General features: G+C 38.8%; 1 protein-coding gene across 1 annotated transcript in view; it reads right to left on the bottom strand.

Annotated features, from left to right (window-relative positions):
- TMEFF1 (transmembrane protein with EGF like and two follistatin like domains 1) overlaps positions 1–26,060 on the bottom strand; it is a 94,551-nt gene that overhangs the window by 12,055 nt on the left and 56,436 nt on the right. The window contains exons 6-8 of the mRNA XM_060014423.1: positions 18,167–18,315; positions 15,697–15,762; positions 3,580–3,703 (exon numbers count right to left, since the gene is read on the bottom strand). Coding sequence (XP_059870406.1) covers positions 3,580–3,703; positions 15,697–15,762; positions 18,167–18,315 — 339 coding nt within the window. The remainder of the gene's footprint in view (positions 1–3,579; positions 3,704–15,696; positions 15,763–18,166; positions 18,316–26,060) is intronic.

Below are 26,060 nucleotides of genomic sequence, written 5' to 3' on the forward strand. Positions count from 1 at the left end.
GGATACGCTAGAGATGGAATGATTCCCAAACACACCTTCAATGTGCATCTGTCTCATGAGTTCCAAAACCACAGATACCCAGTAGCCTACTAGGTAAGAGGATAGCCCACAGGCACCTGAGAACAAGCATTACTAAGCTCAGTACATCATGTCCCCGCAAACCTCCTGCCCCCATTCTCCTTCCCCACTCAATTCTGCATCAGCCAGAAACCAGGGAGACTCTTGATTCTTCCTTCCCATGACCCTCCACCAACTCCCACATTCCCATCTTCATACCCAACTGGTCACCAAAACCTATGGATTCAGCCACCTATTTTCTCTCTGCAACTTATCTCCTCATCTCATTCCTACTACAACTTCTTTACTTGGTTCAGGCTCTCACTGTTCACTCATACACAGTCTCCTAACATTCAGTCTTCTAATCCATTTTTCACCAAGCCACCAGGGTGGCTTTCAGATCTGACCACATCGTTCTTATTTAAATCCTTAAATGGCTTCTCACTGCCTTTAAGACAGAGGACAACCTCCTGGGTTGGCACAAATGTCCCTGTAAGACTTGTCCCTCCTCCTGCAATGTCCTCCATGCCCCCTTCAGGTTGAAGTGCTTTTTTGAAGTCCCAAATCACCTCATGCATATCTACGTATGATAGCATTTTTCATATTATATTTTAATTGTGTATTATTTGTCAGTCGCTGCCACCAGACTGTATGTTTTTTTGAAGGCTAGATCCATGTCATATTTGAATTTGAGACCCCAGTGTCAGGTAGGATTTGGTACCAAATAGGCAATAAATAAACAAACTAATGATGGGACAATGCTAAAAGATTTTAACCTAATAATAGGACTGTGCCTAAAGGGTGTTCATCTCTGCCTGTTTCCTGCTACTCAAACACATACACCTACCAGTGGAAATGCACGTGATACTATGGCCTGGTTCTTGTGGACACTATAAATGCTTAGACAAAAAAAAAAAAAGATCACCTGCTTTTTGGAGTTACAAGAATGCAGAAAAGAGATTCTGTAGCATTTAAGAAACACCTCTGGTCTGAAGAAGAGGGAAAAGTTGGCCATGATCACATGTCATTCAAAAACTATTTACTGAGTAGCTACTGGAAGTGGCCTTATGCTACTAGGCACTAGGGAGAGAGTGGTTGGCAGAGCAGAGTCCCAAACCTAATGGTGTGTACAGTCTAATAGCATCAATTGCTATTTCTTAAACACACATTGTGTAACAGGCACTGTGCTCAGCACTCTGCATACACTAGCTCATTTAATTTTAACCACACTAGGAAACAAGTACCATTATTATTTTTTTTACAAATAAGGAAAATGAGGCTTAGAAATTTTAAGTAACTTCCAAAGGGCATAGCCAAAAACTGGCCAATCCGATATACCTGATTCCAAAGCCTTTAACTACTAAACCATTCAGTCTTCTTTTGTTTTTTTTAAACAAATTTGGTCTATTCTTCAGTTCTCTTTTCTGTTTTTGTTTTTTTATTTTATTTTATTTATTTATTTATTTTTATTTTTGGCTGCGTTGGGTCTTCGTTGCTGCGCACGGGACTTCCTCTAGTTGCGGCGAGCGGGGACCACTCTTTGCCGCAGTGCACGGGCTTCTCACTGCGGTGGCTTCTCTTGCTGCAGAGCACGGGCTATAGGCGTGCAGGCTTCAGTAGTTGTGGTGCACGGGCTTAGTTGTTCTGCGGCATGTAGGATCCTCCCGGACCAGGGCTTGAACCCATGTCCCCTGTATTGGCAGGCGGATCCCCAACCACTGCACCACCAGGGAAGCCCCCATTCAGTCTTCTTACTGTCAATGAGTAAAATACTACAAAGTGACCTGGTATCATTTCATTATCAGGACATCATCCTCTCTCATCCCTCAATGTTAGGTATCTTAAAAGACACTCTATCCTAAGAGGACAACACGATCTGATCTTCTTTCAAGGTATGTATGTCACTGTGAGACAAGTATGAGGAATCCACTGTATGATTTTATTTTAAAACTGGCCTGTTCTCCCTTGCATGGCTATATTTTTTTTTAACATCTTTATTGGAGTATAATTGCTTTACAATGGTGTGTTAGTTTCTGCTTTATAACAAAGTGAATCAGTTATTACGTATGTTCCCGTATCTCTTCCCTCTTGTGTCTCCCTCCCTCCCACCCTCCCTATCCCACCCCCCTAGGTGGTCACAAATCACCGAGCTCATCTCCCTGTGCTATGTGGCTGCTTCCCACTAGCTAGCTATTTTACGTTTGGTAGTGTATATATGTCAATACTACTCTCTCACTTCGTCCCAGCTTCCCCTTCCCCCTCCCCGTGTCCTCAAGTCCATTCTCTATGTCTGCATCTTTATTCCTGTCCTGCCCCTAGGTTCATCAGAACCATTTTTTCCCCCTTAGATTCCATATATATGTGCTAGCATACGGTATTTGTTTTTCTCTTTCTGACTTACTTCACTCTGTATGACAGACTCTAGGTCCATCCACCTCACTACAAATAACTCAATTTCATTTCTTTTTATGGCTGAGTAATATTCCACTGCATATATGTACCACAGCATGGCTGTATTTTTTTCAATGTTCAGGAAAAGAGGTGGGGTGGGGGGGAGGCTGGTGCTAGCTCCTTCAAAGACAAGAAAACCTTTCAATCAGGAAGAAGCAGAAAGTTTAACAAAGAATTCTTAGTAACCATTAAAACAGTTTATAGTGTTTTGTTTTATTTTTTAAGTAGGAGGAGAGTGGGGCAGGGGGGTAAAGAGTCAGGAGAATGGAGCTAAAGGAATAGAGGAACCAGGAGACCTGGTTTCACACAGCTTTCTTTTACTTCTTGAGAGAAAGATTCACTGGCCAAACTGCAGGGGGGCAGGAGTGAGCAGAATGAGAGCAATCTCCCCCAGTCTGGAAACATTGCCTGGCCCACTAGACCATCCTGAGGTGGAGGACAAGCTCCCAGAAGCAGCGGCAAGAAGTGTTATCAGTACAGACACAGAAGAGCAAAAAGCACAAAGATCATCAGGTTGAGTATCAGGAAATTTGAGACCTAGTTTTGTCTCAGCTCTATTTCTAACTTGCTGCTGAGTTTCAACAAGTCGCATAACCTCTCTGGAATCGCACAGTTAAAGATTCACACCCTTTCTGTTTCCATCTCTCATATCACACCTGATTCTACATCCACATTCCCTCATTTTTAGAAATCTATTTTACTATAAATTTTATTTGAGTTACATGTCCTCGGTTCTTAACACATTCTCTAGTCCCTCAAACCACTCTGTGATAGACTGCTTAAAAAACAGAATAATGTTGGTTTATGGCATATTTTTATATTAAAAAATACATAGCATAATATTAAAAATGTTAAGTCCATCTCAAAACCCTAAGAGAACATTTGTTTTTGTTTTTGCATATTACTTGCCAGTTTTTTCCAAATGATGCTGCTAATTTATTTTTTAACTCAATTGTAAATAAATACTACCTTTTAGTAATATTTTTAATCCACATTTCATTGCCTTCTATAGAGCAGTGACCAATGATGGAAAAAATGTCTCACCTCTGATCTGGAGGTACTCTGACTTACCTACAAGAAGCCTTCTGAGTAGAATAAATGAATTCACATTTTCCATGGATGCAGTAACCATTGAGGTTTTCAGGGCAAGGCATGTGGTTTCCAATATAAACATCTTCCCTTTGATCACTAGCATCTTACAAGAACATAAAACAGGTCAATAAACAGTGAAAAGCAAACTGAAAAATATGGACTTTTCAAAGGTTCTAAGGCAACAAATAAATTCACCCCTTGCTGGGTAATTTGGAAAGGAAATGTATCAGATAGGAGGCTGGACAAGAACCAAGGTCTCATTATGCCACAAACACAGCAGGTAGGCTCTTTAGACTCAAAGCATTTAAAAGTATTTGCAGGATGTGACCACTGTGAGCTACTGCTGTTTAAAAACAATCTGCCAAAAAAAAAAAAGAACCAACAAACCTTCAACATCTTTGCTATAAAAATAAATGTTACTTCTAAAAGAAATCTCACTTCCCTGACGGAGGGATGGCGTATACAGCATTGGCTTTTGGAAAGCTGACTTACTGTAACCATTCACCTTGAGGCTATGAAACTGAGGCCAAAGAACACTGGTATGGCAGAGAACAAGTATGAGATTCTGAAATTTTAGGATAAAAGGTTTATTTTGGTATGAAAACTATCCAGCATACTGATTTTTTCCCAAATGAAAATAGTTTTGCTGTTCTTTTTATATAGTTTTTCTTCATATATGTTACTATAAAAAAATTCAAATAATACAGAGAACAAATAAAAAAGAAATTTAAAATCACCTGAAATCCCTCTAACCAAAGAGAACCATTGTAAACGTGTTAATGAACATCTGTTTGGACTTAGGCATACTGATTTGAACTGAACTGTGTTGAACTGAAGAAAATAAGAAGGGTGGTGAGTAATTCCACTATCAGAAATGGGAAGAGAGTCAGGAAGGAAAGATAGAAAAGGGCAGGAAAGATGAAGGCATGGAGACCCAGTCTTCTAAATCAATGATATTCATTCATTCATTCATTTCTCTCTCTATCCTTATTTGTCTCTTTCTCTCATATAGTTACATACGCACGTACTCATTCACATACACAATCTGGAATCGATTTTTTTTTTTACTTTTTTTTCTGGCATATACTTAATACTTTAGTCCTCAGCTCTATGGACCCAGAGTTCCCCAATGTTTACAGGCCTGTCCATGTGTAGCAAAAATTCCCAGGCTTCCTGCCATTTCGTACAGTTCCAGCTTACAGATTCTGTGCATAATTAGCTGTGTGACGTTGAACATACCACCCTCTCTAAGCCTGAGATTTCACAACTGTAAAGTCGGGACCACAACAGGACTATACTTAATGCAGTTTTGAGAGGATTATGTGAGATAATTAATGTACGTACAAGACCACTAAACCAACCAGCTCTCCATGTACCAGATCATGCAACAGCAAAGGCTTATCTCCCCAAAATACAAAAAGTGTTAATATAATCTGAAGAAAGTTAATGGAGACAAATTAAGAAGGAATAAATAGGAGGCTATGTGTATATCTGTTTATACAAGTGTGGGGAGAGGAAAAGCAAGGGAGAAATGGGAATAGAAGTACCAAGTGTGAAAAAACTGAGAACTGAACATGCAGATTTCTCTGGAGATCAAAATTTACATACAAAAGGAAAAACATTTAATGACTATTAAGCTCAAAGATATGATAACTACAGCAGAGAGTATCACATCATCCTTAACAAGACCAAACTTACGTCATTTTACCTCAAATTTTATATATTTACATTATACTAATTTATGCCTAGGAAGAGCACTAAACTAGGAGAAATCCAACACGTAAAGTCTCAATTTTAAGGGTATCTCTGCTATTTTGTAACCTTAGTCAAATCATTTCTAAGAGAGTTGAATGAGATCAGCAAAGTCTATCAGAAGTATAATACAAGACATGTACATAATTTTTTATTTTCTAGTAGTCATATTTTTAAAAAGAAATAGATAAATTAATTTTAATCATATATTTTATTTAACCTAATATATCAAATAAATAGCATTTCAACATATATAATCAACACATAAAATTTTGATAGTTTACATTCTTTTTTCTCAAATAGGTCTTCAAAATCTGATGAGCACTCCACACTCACAGCACATCTCAATTCCGACTAGCCACATTTCAAATACTCAATAGTGTCACATGTGGCTAGTAGCTACCGTGTTGGACAGCACAGAATAGGTTACTTATACATTTATCATCATTCATCACCTTCCATATGTCAGGGACTCTGCCAGGTGCCAGGGATAGAAAAACGGTTAAGATATATCCTGTCCTCAAAGGGCGTATAGGGTCTCCTCCAGCTCCCAAACTGTAATTCTGTTGTGGCAAAAGAAATCAATCCCTCCTTTGGGCTGCTATAACTCTAGCACCCACTTCTGTACTACAATACTCACGATATTGTCTTATAACTATTTAGGTTTTTTAAATCAGTCTCTACCATAAGACTGTGAGCTCCTTGAGAATCTAGATGCTTGTATTACTCATTTCTGTATAACTCCTGACACCTAGCATGTAGTACTTTCTTGCTATGGTATCAAGCCAAAAGTACTATTCTACCTTCGCAATCAAGCCATTAAGTGACTCGAGAAATGCAACTGTCTCCCATAGTGCTTATCACCACCCTGCAACTTCTCAGAACATGATATTTTCATGGTATGATACACCAGGAAGTATATAATAATAGGATTATAGAGACTGGGGTTATGTACTAACCTGTAATAACAAAGTCCTATAAAGTGTATAACAAAAAGACCATATTGGTCTATAGAGACTGTGGTAATGTACTAATCTACCATAAGAGAGTCCTAGAAACAGCAGGAAATTTCAAGAATAATGCTGAGCTGAAAGCGATCAGAGAATTCATATGCACGATAGCAATAAGAAAAAGTTAACTAAATTAATAATGGGTTTTGAGAAATTAATAGACAAAGTATGACACCAATAGCATTTACTGAATGAATTAATAAAGAATGTGGTATCAAGCTCTAGACAAAGCAAAGCCATATAAAACATGGACACGTCTATTAAGACTTTGAAATCTGTGCCTATTCCAGAGTCCAAATTCAGCATCCTGCTCAGGGCCGGCACTATTCATTCCTTTATACTTACATACTATTTCTGTGCACATCCATATGCTCAGCTAAGCTGCAGAAGGTATAAAGAAAAAGCGGTCACAGTCCCTACCCTTATGAAGCTTATAATCAATTTAGGGAATCACACAAAAAGCTGAACAACAAAAGGGAAGGGGTCCCACATGAGAGTGTACAGCAAAATACCAAAAGAAGGTTTTATAATACTAGGTGCTATGGAAGTTCACATGCAAAGGAGAACTCATTTTAGGCAAGATAACCCAGGAAAGGATTCATAGAAAAGGTAGGACTCAAGTTAGGTCTCAAAGCATAGACAGATTTAGATAGAGGAATGGTGGAAACTGAAAGACAGGTATAACGCACCTGTTCTCACTCTCAAGAACGAGAGTTAAATGACCTAGCAAGAGCAGTACATTCAGACTGGAGAGAGGTGTAAGTCAAAGTTGGAAAAATAAGCTGAAATCAGAGTACGGAAAAATCTGAACCTCAGGTGAGAAATGTTTTCTTAATCATATGGACAAGAAGGACCCTGAACTCCTCCTAGCTGGAAAGCAACACAATGAAAGCCACGTTTTACAAAAGAAGTTAACTGAGAGTGGTTACCTAGGGCTGGTGATTCGGAGGCAATGAGGAGTGACTAATGGGTGTGAGGTTTCTTTTGAGGGTGATGAGAAATGATCTAAAATTAGATTATGATGTGATGCTAGTACAACTCTGCAAATATACTAAAAAAAAACCCACTGCATTGCACTCTCTAAACAGGTGAACTTAATAGTATGTAAATTATATCTCAAAAAGCTGTTAAGAATTAATTGGAAGATAAAGGTAAAACCAGGTGACCAATTAGGAGGTTACTACATAATCCAAACTGTGGCACTGAAAAGCTTGAGCTCAGAAGTTGGAATAGATATTAGAATCACAGAAAAAAATAAATATGGCTGGAAGATGCTTTGGAAAGTAAATGAGCTCAGAAACTCAGATCTGAAAGGGTCCTTGGAGGCCATTTGGTCTGATGAAGGAATTTCTTTAGTTATAGCCTCGAGATCCCATTTCTACTTAAACACTTCCAGAGATAAGGAACTCAACATAATACAGTTAATTCCAATACTATCAAATTCTCCTCATGTTAAGTGAAATCTCTCTCTCATTAACTTTGTGTGGATTTCCCCATGTCTGCTCACCACCTAACCCACTGCCTACCAATTTTTTTTCTTAAGGTCAAACTTCCCCAGTTCCACCCTTTATATAGTCTGCAACAACCAACTCACTAACATTTAAGTGCTTAGTAAAACAGAACTGACCTCCTTATTGAAGATGCTCCTAATATAGAGTTGTGTAAGACAACTTTGCTTCAGAGAGGATAAACAATTGGTCAATAAACATACAAAAAGATGCTCAACATCACTAATCATTAGGCAAATGGAAGTCAAAACTACAAGATAGCACCTTAATACCCATTAGGATGACTACTACCCCAAAACCAGAAAATAACAAGTATTGGCAAGGATGTAGAGAAATCGTAACCCTTGAGCACTGTTGGTGAAAATATATAGCAGTACAGCCACCAGGGAAAACAGTATGGTGCTTCCCCGAAAAATTGAAAGTAGAAGTACCTTATGATCCAACAATTCCACTTCTGGATATATACCGAAAAGAACTGAATGCACGGTCTGAAAGAGATAGCTATATACCCATATTCATAGTAGCATTATTCACAATAGCTAAAACAGGAAGCAACGCAAGTGTCCATCAATGGATGAGTGGATAAACAAAATGTGGTATATTCATGCAATGGAACATTATTCCGGCCTTAAAAAGGAAGGGAATTCTGACATGTTATAACATGGATGAACCCTGAGGACATTATGTTAACTGAAACAAGCCAGTGACAAAAAGACAAACACTATATGATTTCTACTTATGTGAGGTACACAGAGTAGTCAAAATTATAGAAACAAAAAGCAGAATGGTGGTTACAAGGGCTGAGGGGAGGGGGGAAATGAAGAGTTGCTGTTTAATGGCTATAGTTCCAGTTTCACAAGATGAAAAGGCTTCTAGAGATGGACGGTGGTGATGGCGGCACCACGGCATAAGTTTATTTAGTACAACTGAACTAAACACTTAAAAGTGGTTAAGATGGTACGAGTTGCTATATATATTTCACCACAATAAAAAAATTGCAAAAATGACTCTAATGTGAGCCTAACGACAGGAGAGAGAATGTAGTAAACTGAGTTCAAATTTAGACCTCCAGTCCTCCGGAAGGTATTTATTAAGCACCTATCATGTTCCAGGCAAGACGGCAGTTCCTGGAGGTTCAGGCAATGGCAGTTCAAACAAAACGTAAGTGCAAAGACCCACTAGGCAGCTGAACGTATGAAACTAGTTCTTAGAGAAAGATTAAAGCTAGAGAACAAGTGTTCGCCAAGGTGATAGCTGAGGGCAGATTAAATATTCTGAAGAAAATTAGAGAAAGTAGGCAAGAGAAAGCAGGCATTTTTTCCACAAATCCCTACAGTTAAGAAATTCAATATACTCTTTCTTGCTTCCCCTATACCACCCTGCACCCCAAGCTTCATCACTAACACATCCTTCCCTAACCCGAGTCTCCTTGGACCCCAACAGAGAATTATTTACCTAGGTAGAAACTCTTACCTACCCTCCAACACCCCCTATGCTCTCGTGTCTAAATCCCACTCTTTTCTTTATCAACCCTAACTCTTTCTTTCCTGGTCTTTCTACTCTGCCCAGTGAAATACCTTTTCTAATGTGCAGAATTCTGGAACAGTTGTGATACAAGAGAAAGAGCACCAGGGCTTAGGGTCAGAAAGTCTGATTTCTGATCTTTGCTCTGCCATTCTACATGAGCCACAAACTCTCACAGTTTCAGCTTCTTCATCTGCAAAATGACAATAATATGGCTGTGATGAGGATTAAATATGCGTAAGCACCTGGCACACAGTAGGGCGGTGCCGATTAAGAATTGTTGAGTGGATGAACACCCTACTGTCACTCATGAACCACATGAAACATGCTATAGACAGGTAGACTCACCAATGGCGAGAACTTTTAACACAGCCAGGCTTCTAACAACGAAATTAGAAAACAAAAATATTTACAATCATCATAATAACATTGATAAGGAATTCAGTGACACAGCATTTAATACTGAAAGTAATCCTAGGTAGTAGATATCACTGCCCCCATTTTATAGAAGTGATCACTGAGGCTCAGAGAAATCAGGCCACACAGCCTTTAAAGTGTAGACCAAGTCTACTTCAGAGCACAAGCTCTTAACCATCACACTATTACTTCACCAAGCTACGCTGGGAGATGGGTAAGGAATGGACATAAGTGGAATGTCCAAGCACCTGTTCTCTAGGCCAAGTAAATTAGATAACTTCAAAAAGGAAAGATTAAAAGGCATTAAAGATGTAATGAAGCACAGTTTCAGAAACCACAGCAGAGATGGAGCCTCACACGGCAAGAACTGGGCACAGTCCTGAACAAACAATGCCCTCGGGCAAGTGGTGACAGGCTCCATGAACAACAGCTGCAACTGTTAGTCTCTGAACAATTATAAAAAGTGTGCTTGGTCACCCATCGGCTCCTTCCACCCACAGAGGCATGCAGAAACAAATCTGCCACCAGCGGCAATGTTTTCAAATACAAAGGGGAGTATGGTTCTAAGTGATTATATTGTAAGAAAGCCCAGCTCCAGATGGCTTATCTGCAAAGCCATGTTTCACTGGCAACCTGTCCTGGTCCATCCATGCCGCACTCAAATAAAGCATCAGGAGTTGCCATTAACAACCAAGACATGCACCTAGAAGATGCTGCTGAGGCAGAAACAACATCAATGCTGCCAAGGTAACTCTAGGGCTCATTATTTCCACAAATCCCTACAGTTAAGAAATTCAGTATACTCTTTCTTGCTTCCCCTATACCACCCTGCACCCCAAGCTTCATCACTAACACATCCTTCCCTAACCCGAGTCTCCTTGGACCCCAACAGAGAATTATTTACCTAGGTAGAAACTCTTACCTACCCTCCAACACCCCCTAGTCTCTCATGTCTAAATCCCACTCTTTTCCTTATCAACCCTAACTCTTTCTTTCCTGGTCTTTCTACTCTGCCCAGTGAAACACCTTTTCTAATGCACATAAACTCATCCATCTCCGCAGCTGTTTGCTTAGGAAGTACTCCTTTCATCTCCCTGATATACCAAAATCACATTACTCCTCCATCCCCCTTCCTTTCATCTTCCCCTGCTGTGCTCACCACCTGTCACCTCCAGATCAGCATCCCACTCTCATCTCCCAACGAAGGCCCTCCCGTGGGGGTCTGTACCATCCACCTATGCAGCCTTCTAACCATCCTCATCATGACTCTCCACCACGCTCCACAACACACACTCTCACCTTCCTTCAGTGATTTTAGCAACTGGCTCAGGCTTACCTTTTGATGAGGCAAATTTATCAAGACCATTTTTAAAAGGGCATATCAAACAAGCTGTATTAATACGGTTAGATTTTAGGCTGTATGAAAACATCTTTGGATAAAAATGGCCACATTAAAATGTCATTTGCCACAAAGGAACTTTCTGGGTGGATGGAAACGTTATAGACTACGATAAGGTGTAATGCAGATGGGGTATATCCATTTGTCAAAACTGATAGCTAACATTTGTGCATTTCAGTGTATGTACATTACATCTAAAAAAAAACCTGTAGGGCTTCCCTGGTGGTGCAGTGGTTGAGAGTCCGCCTGCTGAAGCAGGGGACGCGGGTTCGTGCCCTGGTCCAGGAGGATCCCACATGCCGCGGAGCAGCTGGGCCCGTGAGCCACGGCCGCTGAGCCTGCGCGTCCGGAGCCTGTGCTCCGCAACAGGAGAGGCCACAACAGTGAGAGGCCCATGTACCGCAAAAAAAAACCCTGTAAAATACGAATAATGATAATCCACTGGGTAGAGATATATAGGCAAAACAAGAAAGACAGAATGCTCTTAACCATTGATGGTGGCTGGGTACATGAGGTTTCATCATACTATCCTGTTCGTTCATGTTTGAAATTTTCTACAATCAAGTTTTTAAAATGTCACATACCCAGCTCCCACACACCTCATGCTCTGCCATCATATCCCTTTATGACGTCAACATCTGCAACCAAGCTTCTAACACTGCGATTTCAATATTTACCACAGGTTTTCCAACAGCCCAAGAAAGGCACTGATTCAGCCACCCTGCTGGACATTCAAATACTCCATTCTGGGAGCACCCTTCTCCAAGAGCTCAGCTTTACAACATTCTTACTGAGCACTAGCTTCCAATTTTTCTTTCTGATGCTGTGTCCCTGCTTTTCACTTTGTAGCCTCCATTCCTAGATCCTGCTTACCTAGTCTTGGTTGTGTACTGGGGACACAAATATTTACTAAAGGGCTCCTATAAATGCTTGTGAGAACAACAACAAAAAAAACAAAAGCAAATGGGGTAAACATACAAAATAGAGTTACCTCTGACCTTTATTCCTTACTACTAGCACATGTGTTAACTCTTACAGTCTGGATTTCATCTTCACAACTCTATAGAAACTCCTTGGTCCAAGATTACCAATGATCCCCTTGTCTTCAAATTCGATGCTTGTCATCTAAGTCCTTTACGCAGCGTTTTAAACTACTAGCCAACCTTTCTGTTTGACTTCTGTGCCACTGCACTCTTGATTTTTTTCCTCTGGATCCTCTTTCTGCTTCATCCTGGCCTCCTCTCCTTTCTTTTTTCTTTCCTTCTTTTTTTTTTTTTAATATTTATTTATTTTTATTTTTGGCTGCTCTGGGTCTTAGTTGTGGCATGCGGGATCTTCGTTGTGGCATGTGAGATCTTTACTTGCGGCATGTGGACTTCTTAGTTGCAGCATGCGGACTTCTCAGTTGCTGCATGCAAACTCTTAGTTGCAGCATGCATGCAGGATCTAGTTCCCTAACCAGGGATCACACCCAGGGCCCCTGCATTGGAAGCATGGAGTCTTACCCACTGGACCATCAGGGAAGTCCCTAGCCTCCTCTCCTTTCTAAATAACAATGTTGTCCAACAGAACTTTCTGCAACTCTTGATATGTTCTATTTCTATGCTGTCCAATATGGTAGCCACGGGTCACATGGAGCTACTGAACATTTGAAATATGGCTAGTATAAATGAGAAACAAAACCTTTACTTTTATTTTATTTTAATAAATTTAAATTTAAATAGCCATGTGCCCAGTGGCTACCCTACTAGACAATACAGCTCTATAATCTCTCTCACTTGTTCTCATGACTTCGGTTATCACCTCGACTGACTCACAAATTTATGCTAATAAGCAAAGTCACCTGGGTGAGTTCCACAAGCAACTCAAACTACAAAATAAATCACCTCCATCGTCAACTCCTCCCTTACCTTACGCCAAACACCTTTCCCCTCCCAACAGTCTTAGTTCTATAAATAGAATCCATCAACTAAGTTATCTGAGCTTGAACTCTTTATCCCCCATATCTAAGCAGGATCCTTCTGAGTTTACTTAACTGATCTCCCTGCCTCTAGTCCAAAGTACATAATAAGCACAATTTCTGCCAGATATAATGCATTCAACTGGTTAACTTTGTTGTCTTGCCTTTTTCAAATATATAATGATTTTGCCACTGCCCACAAATGAAGTTTAAACGCCCTAGGATAACACAGCATTCAAGACTTTACACATGGGAATTCCCTGGCAGTCCAGGGGTTAGGACTCAGCCAAAAAAAAAAAAAAAGACTGTACACAATCTGGCCCCAAGCTACTTTTCCAGTCTTGCCTTCCACTTCTGCCTCTTAAGCCCCCTACTCTCCAGCCAAAAACGGATTCCTTATCATTCTCCAATACATTCTCTATCACAATGTTTGTCTGCATCCATACCTCTACTCATGCTCTTCCATCCTCCTTAAATACCCTTTTGACCTCTGTTCAAATCCTAACCATCCTTCAAGGTTCAGCTCACATTCCGCCTCTTTCATGAGTTTCTCAGATCTTCACCAACCCCCACCAAATAGTAATCTCTTCTTTTCTGAGTTCTCACTGCACTTTTCAACAGCACTACATTTATGACAATAACCCATTTCTACTTTGTTAGAATTAGGTTATATTCATTTCTTATTGTATCACAAGCTATTTAAAGATGGATGTCATGTATTAGATATCTTTCTATCCACCAATAATTCCTAGTAAAATAACCAGTATAAAGTAGGCACTTAGTAAATTATATCTGCTGAGTATGATAATTTCATTTGCATTATAGACAAATTCTTATGTGCAAAGAATGTTCAGTATCTCAGAAATGGCTTAGGCACTAAATTATCCCTGTAATTTTATCAAAGGCAGACAAGTATTTTGGGTATACACAATTCCCCAAATTGCCTTAAGTAGGAGCTTCTAACTACTGAAAAAGAGCCTTCCTATTCTGGTCATGTACTATCAGTATAAAGAATAAAACTAGCACCGATCTATTATGTCTCCTATGAGAATACAGAGACTTCTTATTTTAAATATAGCACTTTGTATCAACAGAGGAAACTGATATGTCAGGGGCTCATGGGATATAACTGATTCAAGTGACAGAAATAACAAATTATTCAAAGATAATAACAGCTACCATTTCTTGCACACTTATGAGTATGTCAGATACTATTCAAAGCACTTGACACGCATTATCTCATTTAACTTTTATGACACTCCATGAAATAGGGCCTGTTATTCTCATTTTATATATTTTTTAGAAATTAGGCATAAAAGGTAGATCACATATCTTTAAAAAATTGTCCATTAGCATAACCAAATGTGTAGAAGATGCACACGTGGAAAAGCAATTATACAGAAGCCTTGGTCTAGGATCCCAAGATGGAGACCTGCTTTGGTTCACTAGCTATAACCTCACTGAGCCTCAATGTTCCCACTGGTCCTTACCCCTCAGAGTAGTTGTAAGAACCAAATGAAATAATGAATATGAAAATGAGGAGTGAAAGAGCACTGGACCTGCAGTCAAAGGACCTGAGAATCTGACCTTTACTATATGTAAGACTTTGTACAAATAAACCCTACAGTTTCTTTGAGCTGCATCCATTCTTTTGACAAGTGTGGAGCATCCATGTAAGTACCAGACATTCTGCTAAGTGTTAGGAATCCCAAAGTGAACATGAGAGATACAGTCTCCTGTCCTCACAGAACTCATAGCCTAGAGGGGGACACAAATGAGTAGAACAGACAGTTATACTTAGAGTAGGTTAAGGGGTTGGAGAGGGGAGTATGCAGGAGAGGCACCTAATCTAGATTTAAGGGTCAAGGGATAGTTCCCAAAAGGAAATGACTTCTACGGTGAGACTGGAAAGATGAATATTAGGCAAAGAAGAGTTCCAGGCAGAAGGAACAAGGTTCAAAGACCCATGCACAGAGGGTAAGTGTTAACAGTAGATTCTAGAGAGGTAAAAAGGATTTTACAAGCAAATATGAGAGAACTTTCTGTATAATTTCTTACAACTGCATGTGAATCTATAATTATCTCAATAAAAATTTCCATTTAGGACTTCCCTGGTAGCACAGTGGTTGAGAGTCCGCCTGCCGATGCAGGGGACATGGGTTCGTGGCCCGGTCTGGGAAGATCCCAAATGCCGTGGAGCAGCTGGGCCCATGAGCCATGGCCGCTGAGCCTGCGCGTCCGGAGCCTGTGCTCCGCAACGGGAGAGGCCACAACAGTGAGAGGCCCGCGTACCGCAAAAAAAACAAAAACAAAAACAAAAATTTCAATTAAAGAAAAGCATATGTGAAAGTACTCTGTAAACTGAAAGGTACCTTAACTGTTTCAGTATTATTACTAATATTCAACTGTATATTGCTACAGAGAGCAAAGTTAGAAACGTCCTTATAATGGAAATAGAACTACTAAGGACAGCTAGTGACCATATTTCAGTAGTTGGCCAAAATTTGGGAAATTGTGATTCAGTACCTTTCACATCTGGTCGATATTGTAGTCCATCATCTTTCTTTCCCAACAAACTAGTGTCATCTGTGTCTGTAAGAGAAAAGTTTTCAAATTAAGATACATATGATGTTTAAGTCACACCACGAAACTCCTAAACATTCCAAATGCTCCAGGTCCTTCCCAACTCTCTCCACTTATCCTGCTCACATTTTCTACCACTCTCTTGATCTATTGTGCCACTTCTATCTCAGCCTCAAGGCATCCCAGATATAAACGCACTCTGCGTGATGAACAGTCTAACTTCACTCAGACTTCAGCTCAAATATCATCTCCTTAAAAAGTCTTCCCTGAAAAAACAAAAGTCTTCCCTGTGCTAACTGAAATAACACATACCCTGAAGAGAAAGGATTAGTCCTTTCTCCAAGGGACAATGGTCTCAAGATTTACCTTCTCCCACCAGTTTCCCTGGAAAAATATCAGATTAAGATAAACGTGGAACCTCAAATGTGTTATCAGACAAAATTTACTATAAAAATGACCGCTGACTGATTAATTGTAGTAGGACAGGAAGACTGTACATGAACCATAAACACCTGTTGAGAAGCACAAGCTTCAGCTTCCCAGTACTAGCGGGTGTGGGGGTGGGGTTGGGGGGAGGAATACTCAGGTGTAAATGGGTACCAAGACAAAAATTAAGGACCAGTGGGCTTCCCTGGTGGCGCAGTGGTTGAGAGTCCCCCTGCCAATGCAGGGGACACGGGTTCGTGCCCCGGTCCGGGAAGATCCCACATGTCGCGTAGCAGCTGGGCCCGTGAGCCATGGCCGCTGAGCCTGCGCGTCCGGAGCCTGTGCTCCGCAACGGGAGAGGCCACAACAGTGAGAGGCCCGCGTACCGCAAAAAAAAAAAAAAAAAAAATTAAGTACCAGCTACTCCAAACTCACTTCTAAATCGGCATGAGTTTCAATTAACAAAATCCTCAAACGACCAACTGTTCTGAATTTGAAATTCCAGATAGTACCATTCAATCACGTACCAGTTCCTCAGAAAAGATATTCTCTCTCTAAGCTACTCTTTAACCTACCTACACTCTAAATGCCACCCCATGAAAGAAAAGCAAACCATACTACTTCTTCCACCTATAAGGGGTCCCTATCAGCAGTTTCCTGTACCATGTGCACACCTGACCCCCACGTGGCAACCCTATGATGAGCTTCTTGGGCATTCTTCGGTAGCTTAGACCACAGATATTGCAATCAGTTGTTCAGTATTTCACAAATAGCTTGCTATCAGTATAAAGTAGCAAACTTTGGCTTGCAACTTTCTTCCCTTAGCTCAGATAAAAACATATCCCTTTAATAAGTCCAAAAAAGGGACGGGGCTTAGAGGGAGGGTGGGTTAGACCTCGTAAGCAGGAAAGATGCACAATCCTAGGCCATGAGAATGTGTGGGGCCCTTGTTTGTTACTAGGAAATGATATATTATTTCAGCCCATGTATGTATTACTGAGGAAGAAGGTTGAAAAACTGTGCCTTTAGTGACTGGATACTTCTAGTAGGAAAAGAAACCAAAATTCATTCTTAGTTGGTATCATGGCTTCTAAATGATGGCAAGAAGAGAAAAAGAATTTTAAACTGAAGGTAATAATTTTTCCTTACACTCTATAAATTCACGCCAAAATCTCTAACAGTATATAATATGTAGGAGCAAAAACTACAGAGAAAATGTGAAAACAAAGTAAACTATTATTCTCTAGAAAAAAAGATGAAAAAAAATATGGTTGGGACTTTCCTGGCGGGCCAGTAGTTATGACCCTGTGCTGCCACTGCAAGGAGCACGGGTTTGATCCCTAGTCCAGGAACTAAGATCCCACATGACACATGGTGCAGCCAAAGAAAAAAATATGGTAATACTTATAGTTTTACTATAATTAAAAAAAGCTAATTCTTAAGCAACTAAAATCATTACAAATTTGAGACAACTTTCAAGAACTATAAATATATCTACAAGTCCATGTTAGGATCAGCTTAGTAACTAAATAAGTAAACCAAGACCATTGTTTGTATCTTGAGATAATGAAAATAAGTGGGAAAAAAAAGCTAAGTTAGTAACAGATCAAAGAAATTCTAAAATATATAGTAATAAAAAAATAAAGCATCAAAGATTTCTCATTTTCCAAATTTGGAACACTACCAAAATGTACAAATAAGACTGCAGACATGTGATATTCAATATTAAAGACAGGGCTTCCCTGGTGGCGCAGTGGTTGAGAGTCCACCTGTCGATGCAGGGGACGCGGGTTCGTGCCCCGGTCCGGGAAGATCCCACATGCCGCGGAGCGACTAGGCCCGTGAGCCATGGCCGCTGAGCCCGCGCATCCGGAACCTGTGCTCCGCAAGGGGAGAGGCCACAACAGTGAGAGGCCCGCGTACCGCGAAAAAAAAAAAAAAAAAAAAAATTAAAGACAGGTCTCTAGATAAGTAGAATGAATTTTACCTGTGCAATGACCAAGATGCCTTATATCAATTTGTTCTTGTTTTATACAAGATGCTTCTCGAACAAAACAGGGATTGTTATAGGAACTCCCATCAGAAGCACACACAGGATTAAAACTGTATCCACTGCAATCTATATTACATACACACCTGTTGGAAAAAAACAAAAATTACCTATATTTTACAACAAAAGTATTTCACAATGCTGTAACAGCAAAAATGAGCAATTCTTTTTTTTTTTTTTTTTTTACTTTTTAACTTTTTTATTGAGGTATAGTTGGTTTACAGTATTACATTAATTTCAGGTGTACAACAGTGATTCAATATTTTTAGAGATTATTCTCCACTTAAAGTTATTATACAATATTGGCTATATTCCCGGTGCTGTACAATATAACCTTGTAGCTTATTTATCTTATACATAGTAGTTTGTAAGCAATTCTCTTTTTCTGCTTTCTGTAACAGAAGTCAATACATTGTTTTAAGTCACTGATAAAAGTTTAAGCAAAGTGACTGCTCAGCTAACAATTTCTTTCAGGTGAGAATTTAGAGATAATTTCATCCAGATATTATTAATCCAGTAGTTTCTCTAAAATTTTCATATCTAAAGATAATAATCAAGGAATGTCAAATGTCAACAACATTAGTTAGAAAGCAACATGGTATAGCAGAAAGGACACAGAATTATAAGTCAAATGTCATGAATCGGGCTTCCTTGGTGGCGCAGTGGTTAAGAATCCACCTGCCAATGCAGGGGACATGGGTTCAAGCCCTGGTCTCGGAAGATCCCACATGCCACGGAGCAACTAAGCCCATGTGCCACAACTACTGAGCCTGCATTCTAGAGCCCACGAGTCACAACTACTGAAGCCTGCGCACCTAGGGCCCGTGCTCCGCAACAAGAGAAGCCACTGCAATGAGAAGCCCGTGCACTGCAACCAAGAGTAGCCCCCGCTCTCCACAACTAGAGAAAGCCTGCACACAGCAACAAAGACACAATGCAGCCAAAAATAAAAATAAATAAAATAAATAAATTTATTTAAAAAGTCATGAATCTAAATCCTAGCCCAACTAATAACCAGATTTGTGTCCATATTCTCCTTCTAAGTCTTAGTTTACTGATCTGTAAAACAGAGCTAATAATATATGTAACCTTACCAAATAATTGGGAAGATTAAAAAACATAATAGATATAAAACATGTAAAATAGAAGACCCTCAAAATTGTTTCCTAGCTGCACATCCACCTGTAAAACAGACTGTCCACTTAACACTGAGACTGCATTATAGAGAAGGCCAAGAAAGTCCAAGGTATCGTCACTCCTCTCAAGGACAGTAAAATCTAACTGGGAATATAAAAATAAAAAACACAGAGACTCTCCTGCTTCCAGCAACATGGTGAACTCAGAACCTGTACTAATCCTCCTAATGAAAACAACAAAAAATACTGGACGAAATATTTCAAAACGTCCTCAAATGCATTCATAAGTTGTCAGGAAAGCAAGGAATTTTAAGACAAAAGTTATATGAAGACAGGAATAGAGAAAGGTCAGTTAAGTTTACTAAAGCTGATTTTCACCTTGAAGGCATTTACCAAACTAGGTAAATTCAATTATCAATTTTTTGGTTTTGTAGGCCTCTGAGAACAGAAGATGAATAATACTGACCTACCTAAGGTAGAGAGTCTAAACACTCTAGAGAAAAGCATGAGGGTAGAGTATAAATGAGATGTCATATTCCAAGGGGACTGTTTTAAAGGAAAAAAATATTCTGCTGTGGTTTACACAGCATTGAAGAGAGGGGGAAAAAAACATCTCCCCAAGAATTCAAAAGTATAAGCCAGCCCTCACATGAGTAATTACGACTTAAAATACTACTTGGGTGTTCTGAAAAACCTCAAGTCCAGCATTTATTTTAAGAGTCAAAGACTGGAAGGGGCCCTAGACAACTGACAAAAGTAAATGCAATCCTCTCTGTAGAAACCCAACTTTATTATCCTAGACCTCAAACATTTCCAAGATACAGTTCTGAGCAAAACAAGTATATCACACACATGCTCACTCACTCTCATACCCACAAGAGACAAGGAAATAAAACACCATGGGCAGAGCAAGCTGATATGAAAAAGAAACAAAGAGAACTTCTAATAAATAAAGAATGCACTGTTAGAAATAAAAAATTCATGGGCAGATTTAACAGGCGATTAGATAAACTAAAGGTGACTCCATGAACTGGAAGACAGGTCAGAGGAAACTACTCAGACCATGGCAGAGTCAAAGAGACAGAACATATGAAAAAAAAATTAAGAGACATGGAAGACAGAGTCACAAGAGCTAATAAAAATCTGACTGGAGTTCCAGATGAGTTAAAAGAATAAGGTGGGGGCAATATTCTCAGCAATTTCTCAAACTTTCTAAAACTAAAGAAAGATACTAATCTAAATAACCAAGAAGCTTAATAAATTCTAAACAGGATTATTAAAAAGGAATCCAGACAGTGAAATATCACAGTGGAATTTCTGTAACAACAGCAACAAAATAATATTTTTAAAGCAGCCAGAAAGAAGAGAAAGATTACATTCAAAGAAGCAACAAGAGAGACAGGTGTCTTCAAAAGCAATACTGAAGCCAAATTGTTTATTTATAGCCAAAAGACAGTGAAATAATACCTGCAATGTGCTGGGATAAAATAGAATTCTATGTAAAAAGATCTATCTTTCATGGTTAAGTGCAAAATAAAAATAATTTGGAAGAAGTAAAAATTTAGAGTTTGTCACCTGCCAACTGTCAATAAGGGAAATTATAAAGGCAGTAGAAAAATGATCCTACAAGTAAGATCTGAGATGCAAACATAAATGAAGAACAAAAGTGTAAATATATACATAATATTAACAAAATACTGACAATATAAAATAATGACAACAATGCTAGGTGCTGCTAAATTTTTTTTAAAACAGTAAATTAAAATATTGATAGCATACAAATTGGGAGGGACTGAAATTACAGTATTTTAAGAAGAGCAAAGATATTGATGAATTTTAGACTGCGATAAGTTGAATAAGCACGTTAATGCTAAGGTTACCACCAAAAGGAGTATGTATAACACTGAAACTAAGAGAAAAAAACTCAAAAGAATGCAAGAAAGGAGAAACGAACAGAAAGCAAGACAAAAGTACAAAATAAGATTTTTTAAAAATCAAAGTACATCAGTATTTATTTTATATATATATATATTTTTTAATTCTTACCCTTTATTTATTTATTTATTTTGGCCATGGCACAGGGCTTGTGGAATCTTAGTTCCCCAACCAGTGATTGAACCTGGGCCCAAGGCAGTGAAAGCGCCAAGTTCTAACCACTGGACCACCAGGGAATTCCCTATAATATATTTAAGTGAACTAAACTTTCTAGTTAAAATACAAAGATAGTTAGGCTGGATAAAAATACAAAAGCCAGCTATATGCTGCTTGAAAGGTACATATTCAACTGTAATGATATGGGTAGTTGCCAGGGGCTGGGGGAGGGGGGAATGGGGAGGTTACTGTTTAATAGATATAGTTTCAGTTTTACAAGATTAAAAGAGTTTTGGAGATGGATGGTGGTGATGATAGCACAACATTATGAATATATTTAATACCACTGGACAGCACACTTAAAAATAGTTAAGATGGTTAATTTTATTATGTGTATTGTACCAAAATAAAAGAATTGTGAGAGATATATCATACCTGGAATGGAAGAAACCTAGTATGGCTATATATCTTGGCTATATATCTATATATATGTCAAACATAAGAGACTTCAGGGCAGAAAAGATTTATGAGAAAGAAGATCCCTCATAATAAAAAATTTTATTCACCAAGAAGATATAATTCTAAATATTTTTAAACAGCCTCAAAATCTATAAAGCAAAAACTGATAAAATCACAATAAAAAACAGCCAAATCTACCATAGTAGATTTGAACGTGCATCTCTCTGTAACTCATATATCAAGCAGATAAAATATCAGTAAAACTGAAATAACTAGAGATGAAAGGACATAATGCTGGGATTTTCTTTAAAATACTGCCCCCAAAAAAGGTGGAGGGAGGGCTTCCCTGGTGGAGCAGTGGTTGAGAGTCCGCCTGCCGATGCAGGGAACACGGGTTCGTGCCCCGGTCCGGGAGGATCCCAAATGCCGCAGAGCGGCTGGGCCCGTGAGCCATGGCCGCTAAGCCTGTGCGTCCAGAGCCTGTGCTCCACAACGGGAGAGGCCACAACAGTGAGAGGCCCGCGTACCACAAAAAGAGAAAAAAAAAAGTGGAGGGAAAAAGAGAGAAAACAAAATTGGATTTTTTACACTAACTGAAACTGAGTGATGGGTATATGGGGAGGGGTCCACTTTATTTTTTTCTCCTCTTCTACATGTTTGAAGATTTCGTTAATTCCTGGTGAATTAAAGACCTAAATGTGAAAGGCAAAACTACAAAAGACTTAGAAGATCAAACATAAGAGACCAATAAATTTAACTTTGAAATAAAGAACACCTCACAAAGAGAATAAAAACGACAATCTGCAAACAAACAAAAAAACTACAGCCCATGTAACCAGCAAATAATCAGTATCCAGAATACATATAAAAATTAATTTAGGGCTTCCCTGGTGGCACGGTGGTTGAGAGTCCGCCTGCCAATGCAGAGAACGCGGGTTCGTGCCCCAGTCCGGGAAGATCCCACATGCCGCAGAGCGGCTGGGCCCATGAGCCATGGCTGCTGAGCCTGCGCGTCTGGAGCCTGTGCTCCGCAACGGGAGAGGCCACAACAGTAAGAGGCCCGCGTACCGCAAAAAAAATAAATAAATGAATAAATAATTTAAAAAATGACATAGAACTTGGAAGCATATGAAAACAATATATGTAAAAAGGTGTTCAATCTGCTCAATAATCAAAAAAATGTAAATTTAAACCACAATGAGATACCATCACATTCACTAAACAGCAAAAATTAAGAGAACAATACCAAGTGTTTACAAGGATGAGGAGCAAAGGGAATTCTTATCCTCTGCTGAAGGGAGAACTTACTGGTACAACCACTTTGGAAAACAGGCATTACCAGGAAAAGCTAGACATGCACATGCCCAATAATTCCACTCCTGAGTAAGGCCCTTGAAAATCTCTTACACATGTGCACCAGAAGACATGCATATGTTCACAGAGCATTATTCATGAGAACAGAAGACTGGAAACAATCCAAATGTCCATCAACATTAAAATGGACTATAAAAGGATGTGGAAACGTTAAGCAACTGAATTCAACTAAGCAACTATGAGCATTAACGTGAATAAATCTTAAAAACATAATGCCGAGCAAAAGAAGATACACATAGTATGATTCCACTTATATAAAACTCAAAATCAAACAAAAGCCAAGTAATATATTATTAGGAGGGTTATCATGTGATAAAACTATAAGGAAAGCAAAGGAATGATTTCCACAAAATGCAATAGAGTGGGTGGATCAAAGAAAGATGCAGTTGGGGAGGGTCACAGGGCTGGGGGCAGCTCTAAAGTATTGACAATACCCTATATTTCTTGGCTTGGAAGGCAGGAGTCACAATTTGTTTCATTTTTGCACATTAAACTAAATGTGTAAGTTTTTCATAAACTTTTCAATATATGCTCTGTTTCACAATTTAAAAATTAAGGCACCATAAAAAAACTTTAAATTCATAAGAATATTTACTAACAAGTCAAAAATGGCTTTTACATTTTTAAAGGGGTGGGGAGAGAGAATATGTGACAGAGACCATATGTGGCCCCCAAAATGTAAAATATTTACCATCTGGTCCTTTATAGAAAAATTTTGCTGACTCCAGGTTTAAGGAATAAATGGTGGCCAATGGAAGAAAGTATTACAGAACAGTTTCAGGGATGAGAAAAGGCTGAGCAACAAAGGCAAGATCCCGAACCAATCTAGTAAGGAGAAACGAGTGACTCAGAAGAGGGCACTACAGCTCAACAGGAACCTCCTTGATCACGTGTAGAAAAGGTCCATGTAAGACCAAGAGCTGTGAGAACAACCATTGCTAATGTTTTCAATAGCACGTGACAAAAGAAAATGAAACCACCATCTCAAGGAACGTCCAGCTCAGTGAAACACTGAGGAGAGGAGGACAGTATTAGACCCTAGAGGCTGCTGACACTACTGATTACAGCGGTTCCCCGTGTCTGCACACTGGCAATGGCAGCAGAGGGCAGGATGCTCAAGCACAGGAGTGTGCACTAAAATGGAAAGAAATCGCTTCAGCAAACACGTCAAATTCAAAACATTTAACAACCATTTACTCTGCACCTACTGTGCAGGGATAGTCACATTTGCCTCTTTAATCATGACAACAAATTATGAACAGGGAAGCTGAATATGAAAGACATTAAAAACCCTTAGATCACAAATCTAATGAGTGACTGAGATGGTGTTCTCCCCACTCATCACAGTTGTCACATAAAACAGACATCTCAGCAAGGAAAGTGACAGATGAAAGGAGATAAGTAGTTATTTTCCACACTTATATCATGAAAAATCTTTTCACTAAATTGGTCTTGCTTTTCTCTCAAACACACCAGGAACACTCCTGCCTCAGGGCTTCCCCTCTTCCCGGAACACTTTTCCCTCAAACATCCACTAGGTTTGATCCCTCACCTTTTTCAAGTTTTATCTCAAAATATTAAATGAACAGCCAAAAGTTAAATCACTAAGCATCCATTTAAGAAATTAGAAAAAGAGCAATGGAATAAATCCAGTGAAAACAAAAAAAGAAGGGGAAAAATATAGATGACACGGATATGGATACAGATTTATAGATACATCTAAACAGAAATAGAAAACAAAGTTACAACAGAGAAGATCAATAAAGCCAAAAGTTGGTCCTTTGAAAAGACTTTCAAATCAACAAAGCAGGATGAGAGAAAAATCAGTATCTGGACTTAAAAAGACTACAGATTATGGTTTAAAAGATAATAAAAGTTTATTGTAAACAACTTTATGCCAGCAAATTTGAAAACTTTGGTGAAATGAATAGCCTTTAAAAAATATTAACTATTAAATTTGACCAAAAAAGAAATAGAAGCTGAATGGTACTAAAATCATTAAAGAAATCAGTTTAAAAAATGTCCCTCAAAGACAGCATCAGATCCAGGTGTTTTTTTAAAACGAGTTCATGAACACATTCATTCCAGTCATTCAATAAATAGACATTTCTATTCTTACACAAAATCATCCAGAGAATAGAAAGCACACTTACTAATTCATTTTATAAGGCCATATGACCCCCAAAACAATTTAAAGTAACAGATTAAAACTCACTGAATAAAAATGAATAAAAGAAAACCTCATACTTATAGCAGATAGAATACCAATAATGCAAGCCACAAAAACATACTGCAATCATAAAACAAAAATAGGATGCTATGAAAAGAGCACCATGAGAAAAAAACGAGCTCTTAGAAATTGAAAAGTACAGGAGAAATGACAAATTCAAAAAAACAGCAAAAATTTTTCTAAATAGAAAATAGGAGAGAAAAGAAAATTAAAGGACTAGTCCAGAATGTCCAGCATCCAAATAACAGAAATACCAGAAATAGAAAAGAGAGGAAAGGAAGTCATCAAAGAACTAACTGAAGAAAATTTCTCAAATCAGAAGTCAGTAAGATTCTAGCAACTGTGAAATTTCGTTATACTGAGGACCAAAAGGAGATTCTACATGCTTCAATAGAGAGAAAACAAGTCATATACAAAGGACCATGAATCAGAGTGGTTTCAGACTTCAACTGGAAGCTAGAAGCCAACAGAGCAATGCTTTCACAATTCTGAGGGAAAATTATCTGCCACCTGGAATTATGCACTCACCAAGTCATAAGTC

The sequence above is a fragment of the Delphinus delphis genome, chromosome 6, assembly GCF_949987515.2.
Source record: "Delphinus delphis chromosome 6, mDelDel1.2, whole genome shotgun sequence".
Taxonomy (NCBI): domain Eukaryota; kingdom Metazoa; phylum Chordata; class Mammalia; order Artiodactyla; family Delphinidae; genus Delphinus; species Delphinus delphis.